The 15,314-nt window shown below is 45.8% G+C and overlaps 1 protein-coding gene across 1 annotated transcript; it reads left to right on the forward strand.

The window, feature by feature from the left end:
* Positions 1-190: 190 nt before the first annotated feature.
* ccdc172 (coiled-coil domain containing 172) lies at positions 191-10,687 on the forward strand. Its single transcript, XM_061285654.1, has 6 exons — positions 191-269; positions 486-571; positions 3,869-3,985; positions 4,053-4,212; positions 10,410-10,511; positions 10,581-10,687. Exons 1-6 carry the CDS (start codon positions 191-193, stop codon positions 10,685-10,687), a joined length of 651 nt encoding a protein of 216 aa, XP_061141638.1.
* Positions 10,688-15,314: the final 4,627 nt, after the last annotated feature.

Genomic DNA, 15,314 nt, shown 5'->3' on the forward strand with positions numbered 1-15,314 from the left:
ACCAATATTAATTGATTTTAAATTTCGAGTGATACAGACTTTTAATGATAAATCTTAAAATAAGAACATATTCTTTTGTTCAGACAATATTAATTTAAATTGTTACATGCTGACAGTTTCGACTGATAATCCAGTCTTTTTCAGAGCCCTGAAGAACTCTCTTGCTTCTTCAGACCTCCTCACATCCACTATGAGTTTGAACAAACTCTTTCACCAAATCCTCCTGACAGAACAACATTTTAGTGAGCAGACTCAAAAGTTAAAAGAAGGTGAGTTGTGCACTTTGTTCATCGGTGCGGAATTATTTCAATTGGCTCTCGCCGATGCTAAGATTACCCTGCTTAGCATAGCGGGGTTACAGTCTGACAGTCCAATTATTCATTTTTTTCATTTTGTGGTAAACTCTCTGAAGAGACATGAGTGCTTCCAATCATCACAATTTTTTCGTGTATTTTAATTTTGGTTATTTTTCGTGATTGCCGAAGTGAAAGCAGCCATCATTGAATGCAAGTCTCAAGTGAAAGCTGCTGTAGAAAAGTACCGGAAGACCACGGAAGAACTTGAAGTGAAGGTAAGCAAATGTATTGTGCAAATAGAGGAGGCCGCCATTATGAGTGACTTCATGAGGAAAAATGTATTGGCTTTTCATTGGCAAAACTCCTTATGATTGGTTTACAAAAGCCTAATATCGGCCCACAAAATTGGAGTAATTGGTTCGGTCCTAATGTTATTTCAAAGACATTTCTCACAATCATCGTGAAGAATAATTGGCTTACAGATGCCATTTTGGAAGAAATAACTTTCCCATGAGCTGTTTTATTATATTCCCGACCCAGTCAGTGAATAGTTAGAATAGGAAAAAAAAAATCACAAATAGATGGCATTTCACCTTATTTCATTTGCCAAACGGGATCTTCTTTTGGGCTGATAACGTGTCATTTTCCCAATCGTGATGGCGAACATAACACAAAATGGTTGCACTTGTTTCTGCTTCAGAGTCACTAAGCAGGAGTGTCAAGTGAGGCGTCAGCAGAAATCAGCTACATTGGCATATTGACCATCAGATGCGCTTTATGATTTCAAACACTTAATCTCCTCCGTTTGTTAGATGAGCCCGACAGTAAATCGATGGCCAGATCAATGCCTAATTTCCAGCAGATAACATTAGCCAACACACGCATGACACGGCACGCCACGTCCGACTCCAGCTCGCTTGAGCCACCGCTTCCTGGGCGCTAGCAAATCTTTCTGTGTGCATGCGTGCGAGTGTGCGTGTGAGCACAACCTCTTCTGACTCCAGACAAAATGCACTACCGTATTCGCCCGAATATAAGACGACCCTGATTATAAGACGACCCCCTCTTTTTCAAGACTCAAGTTTGAAAAAATACTTTTTGAGCACCAAATTTAATTTTTATACAGAAAATTATTACACTACATCTGAAACAAATGATAACACTATATTCGAGAAAAAAAGCACGTTGTTTTGCCTCGTCCAAATCGTGCAAAAACTGTCTATATCACATCTTAATATCTCAACATTTAAATATGTAAACTAAAATGCAATCACATTTGTAAACGAATGGCTTCTGGTTTTTGAAATGTAAATAAACCAATCTATTGTGATAAACAACACAATTGCAATAACTGCATTAAAGTGTAGTCTCACTGTAACTGTAGTCTTGAAACAAATCTGAATAAGGAAATACTTTGCAATAAAATAATGCAAACTGGTACCGCTATTGTTGGGGAGCCTGAGGACTGTATAGGGGGTTGGCTCGGATGGTTATGCTCTTTTCGCCCTTGGGTGTCAGTCAGAACACAGGAGGGAAGACGTCGTTCAATCTTGATTGCTTTACTGAATTATTGGCAAAAAAGTAACAGGCACTGTGGCTCATAGGGGCATACAGGCAAACTGGCAAAAGGGTATAGGCACACGTTTGGTCGTAAGGATGTGAGAGCAGGTGTGTGTAGTGTACATGGGTGAGTCATTGGGTGTGTGAATGTGATTCTTGTGCGTGTGATTATTGTATGAAGGGTGTGTGGGGTGTGTGTGTGGTGTGTGTGTGTGTGGTGTGTGGTCCTGCAACAGACAGAAATATAGCACGTAAGTCAACGCTCAACTTCTGACGTCACGCAACACTAGTAGATAGCACACATTACATAACTAACTGCGCGTAATGGTTCTGTTATACTAAATAACCATAAATGAAATACTCTCTGCAACACACCAAACATAAGTCATCGAGACAACAAAATACATTTGCTGGCAACCGCCGTGCCGCTGCGTAAAGGCTACTTGTACGATGCGAGGCAAACTTGAAGGAGCGCGCCGAAGCTATCAATCAAACGGCGCACACACGAACAAACTGCGATCAGACAAACGGCACAACAGTAGACAGTAGTAACCAGGGCTGTGGACTCGATCGGATTTTTGCACCGAGTCCGAGTCCGGCCTCTTGACCACCGAGTCCGAGTCCGGCTGTCCATTTTTTCTGTTAATTCATGTGACATCAAAATACGTCCATACATGACTCTTTCTGGATGCCATGATTATCCGAGGGACAAAATAGCTAATTATATATGCAGAACGAACGCAACTGCTTTCACACTGGCTGGTTCGGCTTATATAGGATCCCTTGCTGAGAGCGCGGACGTAAAAGTGAGGCGACGTTCCAATCGGACGTCGGATCGATAACATTTTCCCTGCCCTACCGGAGTTGTGCTAGTTCATAACATAGATCTCTCATGGCGTAGTCATAAATGTACGGTTGACAATTTAACAGATAGAAGTGGATACATTGGAACATAACCTAAACTCTAATATATTATTTGACATGGTATTAAATGCGTGGCTTTACAAAAATAGTCATTGAAGCCCACCCTTAGCCCTGAGTGCCATTGGCATGAGGCAAAACGCTTGAAAACACACACTCTCGCCCAATTAAATAACCATTCTGAAACACAGGACATGTAAGATAATATTTTTTAATCATTAATTACACCATTATAACTCATTTATCTAAACACAAATAATTAGTGACGACCCCACAACTATCGAAACACATCAATGATATAAGCTGGGTGACATAATGGTCCTTGACATTGGTACATAATGTAAACATTAGCCTAAGTGCAACTCAACGTGGCCGCATTGATCGTAAGCAGGCCTGTGGACAGTATTCCTACGCGCATTCTCAGCAGCATGATGAAAATAAAATTGAAAGTATTTTTTTATTGTCGGACTCGGTAGACTCGGTCAAAATCAGCACGGAGTCCGAGTCCGGCAAAAATGACCGAGTCCGACCGAGTCCGACCGAGTCCGAGTCCCCGAGTCCGAGTCCACAGCCCTAGTAGTAACAATGAAATATCTATACTCACTTTGTGTCAAAGACGCACACGATCACAGCAACATACTCAGTCGATACCAGCAACCTTTAACTTACCGCTGCGGACAAGCTCCAACAATCGCGATAAAGTAAGGTAACTCACGTGAGACTTAAAGCGCAATGACGTAACTTTCCAACATTTTAACATCAACATAGGAACCTTTCTAACAGCTATTTTTTTTTTCTTCTTTGTGACAGGGGTTCGCTTTGGCCTGGGGAGTTAAGTTCAGCATTCGCTTTAAAGATATCTGGTGCGTCTAGCATTGTGAATGGGTATAATGTCTAGACCCCGAATTTAAGACGACCCCCACTTTTTCAGTCTTATATTTGGGCCAATACGGTATTTACAATCTATATGATGTGTATGCGCTCATGCGGTATACGTATACACATACACAAACACACACACGAGAATATTTTGCGAGTACTCTAACTTGCTCCCCTCGGCGCATCTGTCTTATATTTGGTTTGTGCCTCAGGATCAGCAGTTGTCTGCGATGAGGCTGCAGTGGGACTTGATGAAGAAATGTGATGAGCAGATATCTAAGCAAAGCAAGGAGCTTCTCAGCCAGAAGGCTCGGCTGCAAGAACGACTGGTGCGTTCTCGTCATCTGAGTAAGTCATCGTGTGAGTTGAATCTTGTGTTTTGACCTTCTGCGCCAGGCCAGGATGATGGCAGCCTTGAAAGACGAGGAGCGAGAGTTCCTGCGGGAGATCTTGAGCTTCAACTGTGATTTTAGTTTCCACGTGAGCAGAGAGACACCCTGTCAAACTCACACGGAGGTCCTCAAGCTGGACTTGGAGGTGGACTCATTGTACAAAGGTCATTAGCCATGAATGAATGTGAACCCCTCCCACGCACACACACATACAGTAATCCCTCGTTTATTGCGGATAATTGGTTCCAAGACCACCCGCGATATAGAGAAAAAATATTGTTAATATCCACTGAAGACTTTTAAGAACCATTATTGTATTTTTAAACACTTTATTGTACTCTTAAATCAGAATCAATCAGCCTTATTGACCAAGTTTGTGCATGCCAAACAGTTAATTTTACTCCGGTTGATCTCAGCCTCTGTACAACATTTAAGTGACTGACAACGTTCAGGTAACTAACAACATTTAAGTGGCGAGAGCAGGATGTTATTGCACAGTGATGTCTCTGAGTCTCTATGAGACGTGTGAGTTTATCAGAGCGACAGCCGGGGGGAAGAAGCTGTGTCTGTGTGTGCTGGTTTTGGTGTACAGAGCTCTGTAACGCCGTCCGGAGGGTAGTAGTAGTAGTAGATTGTGACCTAGGTGAGAAGGGTCTCCAGAGATGTTACTTGCGAGTTTCCTTCTCCTGGACAGGTACAAGTCTTGGATAGATGGGAGATTTGTCCCGATTATCTTTTCCGCAGACCTGATTGTCCATTGCAGTCTGTGCTTGTCTTGTTTGGTGGCCGATCCAAACCAGACAGTGATGGAGGTGCAGAGGATAGACTGGACGATGGCAGTGTAGAAGGTCTTCAGCAGCTCCTGTAGCAGGTTGAACTTCCTGAGCTGTCTCAGAAAGTACAACCTCTGCTGGGCCTTCTTCCGGACAGAGTCTATGTGGCCGGTCCATTTCAGATCCCGGGAGATTGTGGATCCCAAGAACTTGAAGGTGTCTGTGGTGGGAATAGCACTACTGAGGATGGTGAGGGGTGGAACTTATTTTTGTATTTTTAAACCCTTTTGTAAACATTTTTTAGTCATTCTTATTTATTCAAATAAATAAATAAATAAGACTAAATATATTGTTACAATATCCACACAAGACTTTTATGAACCTTTATTGTAGTTTTAAACACTTCGTTTTTTTAAACACTTTTTTTGTATTTTGTACTTTTTTTTGTCAAAATGACTTTCAGAAATATTCTTAATTATTAAAATAAATAAGAAAATAAATAAGAGTAAATATATTGCTACAATAGCCACACAAGACCTTTATGAACCTTATGTGAAGTGTAAACATCTCAGGCTCCTCTCTGCTCTTGTGCCCCCACAGCCCACCGCGAGGGTATCCGCACAAGACTTTTATACTTTTCTTTTTTTATTGTACTTTTAAATACTTACCGTTTTTTTCCATGTATAATGCGCCCCCATGTATAATACGCACCCAAATTTTGACTCCTACTTAAGTCCGTAAACGTAAAATTATTTCAGAAAAAAGATCATCTTTGGGAACAACCGGATGTTATTCTGCCGGTCAGTATCACTGCGCATGCAGTGGCAAACTCGATAGCGAAGAAATATGTGAGACTCTCAACGGGATCACCAATATTTGAGTGATGTTCCAGTTATTTATCACAATTATTTATTATTATAATAATAATACATATAATATATATAATAATTATTTATTTATTATTCACAATTGTCATGGTGATCTTTCTGGTGATTTCTTAACTAGGCTGGATGTATTTTTTTTGTTGGTGTTTATTTCTCCGACTGTCCATAAAGGCACCACCGCTATTAGTTAGGTTAAAATGAAAAGAGAGGAAAATGACGTGCGGACATGTGAAAGAGGCGGCTCTGTATGGGAGAGAAGTTGAAGAGTAATAAAAACACCCTTGGAAACCAAAACTTGCCCCTCGTCGTGAGTCGGAGCCGCAACAAATGATTCGGATTTGTGTAGGATACATTGGGACAGCAAACGAGCATGTGATCGAGCAAGCGACTGATACGAGAGGATTGTGTTCGTATCGAGCGTGTTTGAAGTGAACAGCAGAGAAGAAAGGAACAAGGCAAAGTGTTGTGAAATAAAATATTACCTGTAATACGCATTTTGTTATTTGCTGATTGAAACTGCTAATTAAACTGTGTATTGAAACTAATAGGAAGAAAACGGAACTCTCGCTCTGTATATAGCTGACGTGTCTTGCGCATCCGTTCTGCGCATCCGTTCTGCGCATACTGTCATGGCGGCCTCCGTATGATATCCGGTCTGCGATGGAGATTAAAAAACAAACAATATTTGACAATAACACACCATCAAGGATTGCACCATCGCATCAAACGATGTGTCGTCAATTATGAATTTTACTGACTAAGTGTGTTGGGCAGGATGGCTGAATGCGTTGCACGATTGACAACAAACAAGAAAAAAGGTGATTTCAAGTTTATTTCGAGGGAGATTTTCTTCAAAATTTGTTGTACCCATGCATAATACGCACCCAAGATTTTAGGACAATAAATTAGTTAAATTTTGCGTATTATACATGGAAAAAAACGGTAATTGTATTTTAAACACTTTTTTAAACATTTTAATCATAATAATAATAAACATTTGATTTATAAGGCGCCTTTCAGGACACTCAAGGTCGCCGCATGTAGGCGTAAAAACAATTCAAGAAAGGACACAGTTTAAAAAAGCCAAGAGCGCTTGCAGCAGAGCATCAAGTGCAGTAGGTAGTCAACTTGGGCATGCCTGTCTAAATAAATGGGTTTTGAGGTGGGATTGAAATGAGGTGATTGAGTCAATGTTTCTGATGTCAGGATTCCAGAGACGTGGGGCGGAACGGCTGAAGGCCATAGCCCCCATGTTGGATAGGCGAGCTGGGGGGACGGTGAGGTTGATGGCGGAGGCAGATCTGAGGACCGGGTGGGGATATTGGTATGGATGAGGTCAGACAGATATGGGGGGCCAGGTTATGGACTGCTTTGAATGTGTTGAGAAGGATTTTGTAGGCGATACGGTATTTGATGGGAAGCCAGTGTAGTTGGTGAAGAACGGGGGGTGATGTGACAGATGTAAGGGGTTTTGGTGATGATACGAGCAGCAGCGTTCTGAACCAGTTGGAGTTTATGGAGGAGTTTGTGGGGGAGACCAAACAGAAAGGAGTTGCAATAGTCCAAATGGGAAGTGACAAGTGAATGAACCAGGATTGCGGTGCTGTTGGGAGTGAGTGAGGGGCGGAGGCGATTGATGTTTCTGAGGTGGAAGTAGGCTGACCGCATGGTGTTGTTGATGTGTGACTGGAAAGATAAAGTGCTGTTGAGGACGACACTCAGACTCTTGACCTGGGGGGAAGGGGAGACGATGGAGTTGTCGATGGTGAGGGTGAAACTGGGTTGCTTGGAGAGTATGGATTTTGACCCAATGAGAACTGTCTCAGTTTTGTCACTGTTCATTTTGAGGAAATTGGAGGTGAAGAAAGTTTTGATGTCCTGTAGACACGCACAGAGGGAGGAGGGTGGGAAGAAGGAAGAGGGTTTGAAGGAAACATAGAGTTGGGTGTCGTCCGCATAGCAGTGAAAATTGATGTTGTATTTACGGAATATGAGACCAAGTGGGAGGAGGTAGATGATGAACAGGATAGGGCCAAGGACAGAGCCCTGGGGAACACCGGAGGATAGGGGTGAGGGATCGGATGCGAATGATTTTAACTGAATGAACTGATTACAGCCAGAGAGATATGAGTGGAACCAGTCTAGGGGTGTCTCAGATATGCCAATGGAGGCTAGTCGGTCGAGGAGGATGGAATGGGAAATGGTGTCAAAACCTGCGCTCAAGTCTCGGAGAATGAGGATGGATATTATACCGGTCACCTGCCATTAGCAGGTCATTTGTGATTTTGATGAGGGCTGTTTCTCTGCTGTGACGGGGGCGAAAACCGGACTGAAACTGTTCATACAGGTTATTTTTGGAAAGGTGGGCCTGAATCTGTTATGTGACAGCTTTTTCTAGAATCTTTGAGATAAATGGCAGGTTGGAGATGGGGTAGAGGTTATTGAAGATGTTGGGGTCGAAACCAGGTTTCTTCAGTAGAGGTGTAACAGCAGCAGTCTTGAGCGATGATGGGACAGAACCAGAGGTGAGAGAGGAGTGAATGATGGCTGTCATTAGGGGTAATAGAGAGGGGAGGGAGGCTATAACCAGGGAGGATGGGAGGGGGTCGAGTTGGCAGGTAGATGGCTTGGAAGTCCGGATGAGTTTTGATAGATTGGTGACAGAGGAGAGTTAGAAGTAGAAGAGGGGCATAGAGATGGTTGGGAACAAAAGGGGGTGGACAGCTGGATGAGTGGGGGGCCAGTTGCTGGTGGATATTTTTGAGTTGAAGAATGACATCAGAGAGTTACAGTGATCAGTGGAGTAGAAGTGTAGGGGGAGGGAGTCAGGGGGGTGGAATTGTTTACTACGGAAAACAGGGCCCAGGTATTACCAGCACCAGCGCTGATTTTTTCTTTAAAATATTGAGATTTGGCTGAGGAAAGGGCATCCTTATAAAGGAGGATGTGCGCGTGGTGCATTTCTTTGTGTACAGTGAGTCCAGTTTTATTAAAGAGCCGCTCCAGCTGACGATCTTTGGCCTTCAGCTGGCGTAGGTGGGGGGGAGAACCAGGGGGCAGAGTGAGGGAATAAAACAATCTGGGTTTTGATGGGTGCAAGTGAATTAAGCAGAGCTTTGAGACCATCATTGTAAAAATGAACCAACTGATCTGTGGTGTAGGGAGGGGGGGGGTGATGATGGAGAAACTGTCAATGCCAGTTGTGAGGTCGGTCAGGTTAATGTTTCTGATGTTGCGGAATTATATTGTACGTGAATGTTTAGTTTTGGACAGTGTGAGACTTACGTACATTAAATAAAACCAGCTTGTGGTCAGAGATGGGGAGATCAGCAGCAGAGCAATTGAGGGGAGTGACACCAGAGCAGCAAACCTTTACAGTGAGTAGGGAAATGAATGTATTGTTTAAGACCAAAGCTGTCCAGGCAAGAAATTAAGTCCTTAGTGAGAGCATGGTTATTGTTGTCCATGTGAATATTAATGTCAACCAGCAGGATTGTATTAGATGAAAGTGAGCAGATGTGAGTGAGAAGTGTAGTGAATTCATTAATAAAATCCTTGTTTGGTTTTGGTGGGCGGTAAATGTTAACTAAAACAGTAGGTGTAGGACCATTGAGTTGGAGAGCCACAGACTCGAGTGTCTGAGACAATGGCAACGCAACATGTGAGACTTTCCAAGTTCGCGGTGGATTATGTTTAAAGTGTAAACATGTCGTGCTGGCCGGCTGACGCGCCCCCACGGCTCACCGCAAGGGCATCCGCACAAGACTTTCATAATTGTATTTTTAAACACTTTGTTGTATTTGTAAACACTTTAAACAGTTTTTTAAAATGTAAATGTGTCACGGGCTCTGCTCTTGCCGGCCTGACGCGCCCCTGTGGACCAGCACGAGGGCATCTGCACAAGACTATTTTAATCTCATTTTTAAACACTTTATTGTATTTTTAAACACTTTTTAAACATTTTAAAGTGTAAACGTGTCACGGCTGCTGCTCTGCTGTTGCCGTGCTGGCTGGCTGGCTAACGCGCTCCCGCGGCCCAGCGCGAGGCCATCCGCACAAGACTTTTATAATTTTATTTTTAAACACTTTACTGTATTTTTAAACACTCTTTAAACATTTTAAAGTGCTTCGATGACGCGCGCGCTGACCGGCTCGTCAGCTTGCCTCGTCGTCCTGCTCTGCCATCATTGCAGCCCTCCTTGTCTACTTTAAACTTTGTGTGAGCCTGTGTTGCATTTGGTCGTCTTGTCTCGATTGTGTCAAAAGGAAGTGCAAATCAGATATGCTTCCGATTCTGCCGACAGAACGAAGTGGAAGAGTGGATACCTAGCATGACTGCGGGAGGCTGAGATAAAGCGTGGTTAGAACTGCTCTGACAATTCCAAGCCAATCAGCAGTAAGGATCAACATGTTCCCATTGGTCTTGCCTCCACTACCGGCCAATAGTGTGCTGTAAAGACATGTGGGCAGACAAAGTCCCACGCTCCAAGTGATGCCGCAAAAAGCCGCGAAGCACCGAATATATCCGCAATATTTGTTTTCATAAAAACCCGCGATGCACCGAGGCTGCAATATGCGAAGCGCAAAGTGGCGATGGATTACTGTACTCACACATAAAAAGTGGCATTAAAGAAACGTTGAACCGTCTGGGAAACATTTCAACATGTTCCTCTGGTTGTCTTGTTTTTGTCCTGACCAATCCAGAAATGGAGGACATGAGCCAGGCTAGCTGCCACATGAGCGACTTACTGTCACAGAGGAGGAATCTCAAGCTTGAAGCGCAGGCCCTCAAAAGCACGCTTGCAGGTCAGCTACTGCTGCATCGCACGTCGGATCCGACATGAGTCCGATCCCTCATCTCAAATCGACCTTTAGTCTCGGAGCGGCGGCTGAGTGAGGCCAAAGAAATGACAGCGGCTCTGCGGGCCCACAACCAGGCTGTCGGTCAGAAAGCCTTCACGGATGATGCCATCGTCACGTGAGTTCTTCATGAAAACGTTGACACACAAAACACTTGGACAACAAATAGTGTCGATTTAAACATTAAACATTACATTACATTAAACATTACCACCACACAACATAAAGGAAAATAAATTAATGATGATTGGGTGTACCTTAACACGTTTGAGAGAAACATAGTAATTATATGCAATCGAATGTCATGTGCAAATGTAGCAATTAGCACAGAAAAGGTGTAAGACCGAGCAAAAACAAAAAGTCACAGATGACAGCCGCACGTCAGAAACCGTTTGGAGGCGTCCTGGTAATCTGCGTGCAGCGTGCCGTTATGTTTGATTGGCTGTGAAAACGAGTCTTCTCTTCCTTGTCGGAAAGCTCGCCTCCTGCTAATCGCCCGGCGGACATCTCGCCAACGGCCTCTGTGGCTCCTTTACTGTTAAATACGTACGCTTAACAGCTGCAGCTACAAATCCGTCTTTCTCAAGATGACTTTGCTACCGCTGCCGGCGCCTTGCTGGCCTCGCCGTTCCTTCTCGAGCAATCCTGAGAAAGCCCATTTTGGCATAATTAACTTGTCGGCCGTATATTCCGAACGCCGAGGCCACACTGTCGAGCCTGTCGGCTTTTTGACGCCGACTGAATAAGGAGGCGTACGGGTTGGGGCTTTTAGTGAGGACGCTTCGCAGCAGGCCACACGTGAGGAATTATCGCGTAACGTAGAAGCTGTATAGGGACACGCTACACCCCTCTTTTGCCTTTTGGCATCTGAGGCAATCTTTCTTTTGTCCTAAATGGAGAACAACTTTGGCGACGTGACGTGACCTGTCACGTGGATTCGGCTGGCGGCTGAACGAATGCCCCTGCCGCCGTCTCTTCGTGCTCCGCCTCTTTTGTTTCATTAAGGACGGGAAATCAGTGGACTTCCAGGAAGAAGGGATTGTTATTGCTTGTATCATGACCATGACCCACAAAAAAATGCCTTAACATGTATTTTTTTTCTATACAGCACTCACTTGTATGAGAGCAATACTTTTTGGACAGGGTGCAATGAATATGGTTCATGTTAATGCGCCTCTCAATAATGTTTTGAAGCAGGCTGTTTGGATTGTGCTGTCTTCACGCTATTGGCTTTTGTCCCATCCAGCGCTGACCTGACGCTAAATCATGCATGTGCTTGGTGTGTGCTGTTCATCCGTCAGCCTCATTAAAAGCGCCCCCCCTCTCCTCGCCTCATTCTTATGATCAGGAGCCATCAATCCCGCCCCAGGCCCTGCCACGCTGTCTCTTTAAGAGGCATATTAAACTCCGCGCGCATCGACCGCTCCAAATTGAATGTGTGTCGATTTGAATGAGTGTTGGAGTCGTTCAGAAAATGTTCGCTGCGCATATTGTTCTACCCCTCACAAAAGCGTATGAGGTACAAGACGGGAGGATTTAGAGCTTGCCTGTGTGTGTGTGTGTGAGGCCTTTTTGTCCCGCTTACACAGGACACCGCCGCTGTACGCAAACGATAGATGGAAAATGGCAATACAACAGGACCCCTGCAAAAGAAATATTTTATGGTCTATAAAAGTCAACACAAGCGCTGCCCTTTGCAAAATGTAATTTTGCCTCAAGTGTTTTTTTACTTTCCAGTCAAAAAGAGGGAGGTGTGTAATGAGCTATTGAACCGTCAAACATCTGCTGGGGATTGAAATGTAAAAAATGTAACAGCGACGACAAAGGAATACAGTCACACTTGACTGTAGTGTTACAAAAGGGTGTCTTATGTTTTTCACCTTTTGCTTTGCTTCCGAGCCGTATGACATGACAAGATTAAAACGCTTCCTTTTGAATGACACGCTTCATTAAACCGCATCATCATCCTTGAGCTTAAATCACATGTAACTCTCAAGTAAGATTAAGCACCATCATCCTCCTCTAAAGTAAATTCAGACATCCATCCATCCATCTTCTTCCGCTTATCCGGGGTCGGGTCGTGGGGGCAGCAGCTTCAGGAGGGACTCCCAGACATCCCTCTCCCCAGCCACTTCATCTAGCTCATCCTGGGGGGTCCCAAGGCGTTCCCAGGCCAGCTGAGAGACATAGTCTCTCCAGCACGTCCTGGGTCGTCCCCGGGGTCTCCTACCGGTGGGACATGCCTGGAACACCTCCCCAGGGAGGCGTCCAGGAGGCATCCTGATGAGATGCCCGAGCCACCTCATCTGGCTCCTCTCAACGTGGAGGAGTAGCGACTCTACTCCGAGTCTCTCCCGGATGACCGAACTTCTTACCCTATCTCTAAGGGAGGGCCCGGACATCCTGCGGAGAAAACTCATTTTGGCCACTTGTATCCGGGATCTCGCTCTTTCGGTCACGACCCATAGCTCGTGACCATAGGTCAGTGTAGGAGCGTAAATCGACCGGTAAATTGAGAGCTTTGCCTTTTGGCTCAGCTCTCTCTTTACCACGACGGACCGGTACAGAGTCCGCATTACTGCCAACGCTGCACCGATCCGCCTGTCGATCTCGCGCTCCATCCTCTCCTCACTCGTGAACAAGACCCCAAGATACTTAAACTCCTCCACTTGGGGCAGGATCTCATCCCCGGAGAGGGCATTCCACCCTTTTCCGATCGAGGACCATGGACTCGGATTTGGAGGTGCTGACCCTCATCCCGACCGCTTCACAATTCCAGTGAGAGCTGGAGATCATGGCCTGAAGAAGCCAACAGCACCACGTCGTCTGCAAAACGCAGAGACGCAATGCTGAGGTCCCCAAACCGGACACCCTCAACGCCTCGGCTGCGCCTAGAAATTCTGTCCATAAAAATTATGAACAGAATCGGTGACAAAGGGCAGCCTTGGCGGAGTCCAACCCTCACTGGGAATGAATCCGACTTACTGCCGGAAATGCGGACCAAACTCTGGCATTGGTGATACAGGGACCGAACCGCCCTTATCAGTTGGCTCGGTACCCCGTACTCCCGAAGCACCCCCCACAGAACCTCCCGAGGGACACGGTCGAACGCCTTCTCCAAGTCCACAAAACACATGTGGACTGGTTGGGCGAACTACCATGCACCCTCAAGGATCCTGCTGAGGGTGAAGAGCTGGTCCACTGTTCCACGGGCAGGACGAAAGCCACACTGTTCCTCCTGAATCCAAGGTTCGACCTCCCGACGGACCCTCCTCTCCAGCACCCCTGAATAGACCTTACCAGGGAGGCTGAGGAGTGTAATTCCCCTGTAATTGGAACACACCCTCCGGTCCCCCTTCTTAAAGAGGGGAACCACCACCCCAGTCTGCCAATCCAGAGGCACTGTCCCCGATGTCCACGCGATGTTGTAGAGACGTGTCAGCCATGACAGCCCCACAACATCCAGAGCCCTTAAGAAAACTGGGCGGATCTCATCCACCCCTGGGGCCTTGGCACCGAGGAGTTTTTTTAACTACCTCATTGACTTCGACCCCAGAGATTGGAGAGTCCGCCTCAGAGTCGCCAGGCCCTGCTTCCACAATGGAAGGCGTGTAGGTGGAATTGAGGAGGTATTCGAAGTATTCTCCCCACCGACACACAACGTCTCGAGTCGAGGTCAGCAGCACGCCATCTCCACTGTAAACAGTGTTGACGTTGCACTGCTTCCCCCTCCTGAGACGCTGGATGGTGGACCAGAATTTCCTCGAAGCCGTCCGGAAGTCATTATCCATGGCCTCGCCAAACTCCTCCGACGCCCGGGTTTTTGCCTCAGCAACAGGCGAAGCCGCGTTCCGCTTGGGCATCCAGTACCTGTCAGCTGCCTCCGGACTCCCGCAGGCCAAAACGGCCCGATAGGACTCCTTCTTCAGCTTGACGGCATCCCTTACCGCCGGTGTCCACCAGCGGGTTCGGAGATTGCCGCCACGACAGGCACCAATGACCTTACGGCCACAGCTCCGGTCGGCCGTCTCAACAATGGAGGCGAGGAACAAGGTCCACTCGGACTCAATGTCCCCCGCCTCCCCCGGGACGTGGGAAAAGCTCTGCCGGAGGACGGAGTTGAAGCTCTTCCTGACAAGGGCTTCCGCCAGACGTTCACAGCAGACGCTCACAGGTCTGCCAGGTCGGACCGGCATCTTCCCCCACCATCGGAGCCAACCCACCACCAGGTGGTGATCAGTTGACAGCTCCGCCCCTCTCTTCGCCCGAGTGTCCAAAACATGCGGCCGCAAATCCGATGACATGACTACAAAGTCGATCATCGAACTGCGGCCTAGGGTGTCCTGGTGCCAAGTGCACACATGGACACCCTTATGTTTGAACATTCAAGATTCAAGAGTTTTTATTCGTCATGTTTGAGCGTGCCAAACAAGGAATTTGACTTCGGTAAATCACACCCTCTGTTCAACATTTAGGTGACTAACAACACAGGACATGTGAAAAATGGCAAATATTCTCAAACATCGCCTGATCTTAAACTCCCAAAAGGGCAAGGAAAAACTCAAAACTCCAGCTAGGGGAAATGAGAAACCTTGAGAAGAGACCACAGATGGGAAGATCCCTCTTTCAGGATGACCAGGCTGCAATGGATGCAGAGAGGACACATAGTACAAACAGTGTAGACAAATTCAAAAAAGGTGTGGAGAGCAGGATGTTATTGCACAGTAAAGACTCTGAGACTCTAAGAGT

The sequence above is a fragment of the Syngnathus typhle genome, linkage group LG8, assembly GCF_033458585.1.
Source record: "Syngnathus typhle isolate RoL2023-S1 ecotype Sweden linkage group LG8, RoL_Styp_1.0, whole genome shotgun sequence".
NCBI lineage: Eukaryota > Metazoa > Chordata > Actinopteri > Syngnathiformes > Syngnathidae > Syngnathus > Syngnathus typhle.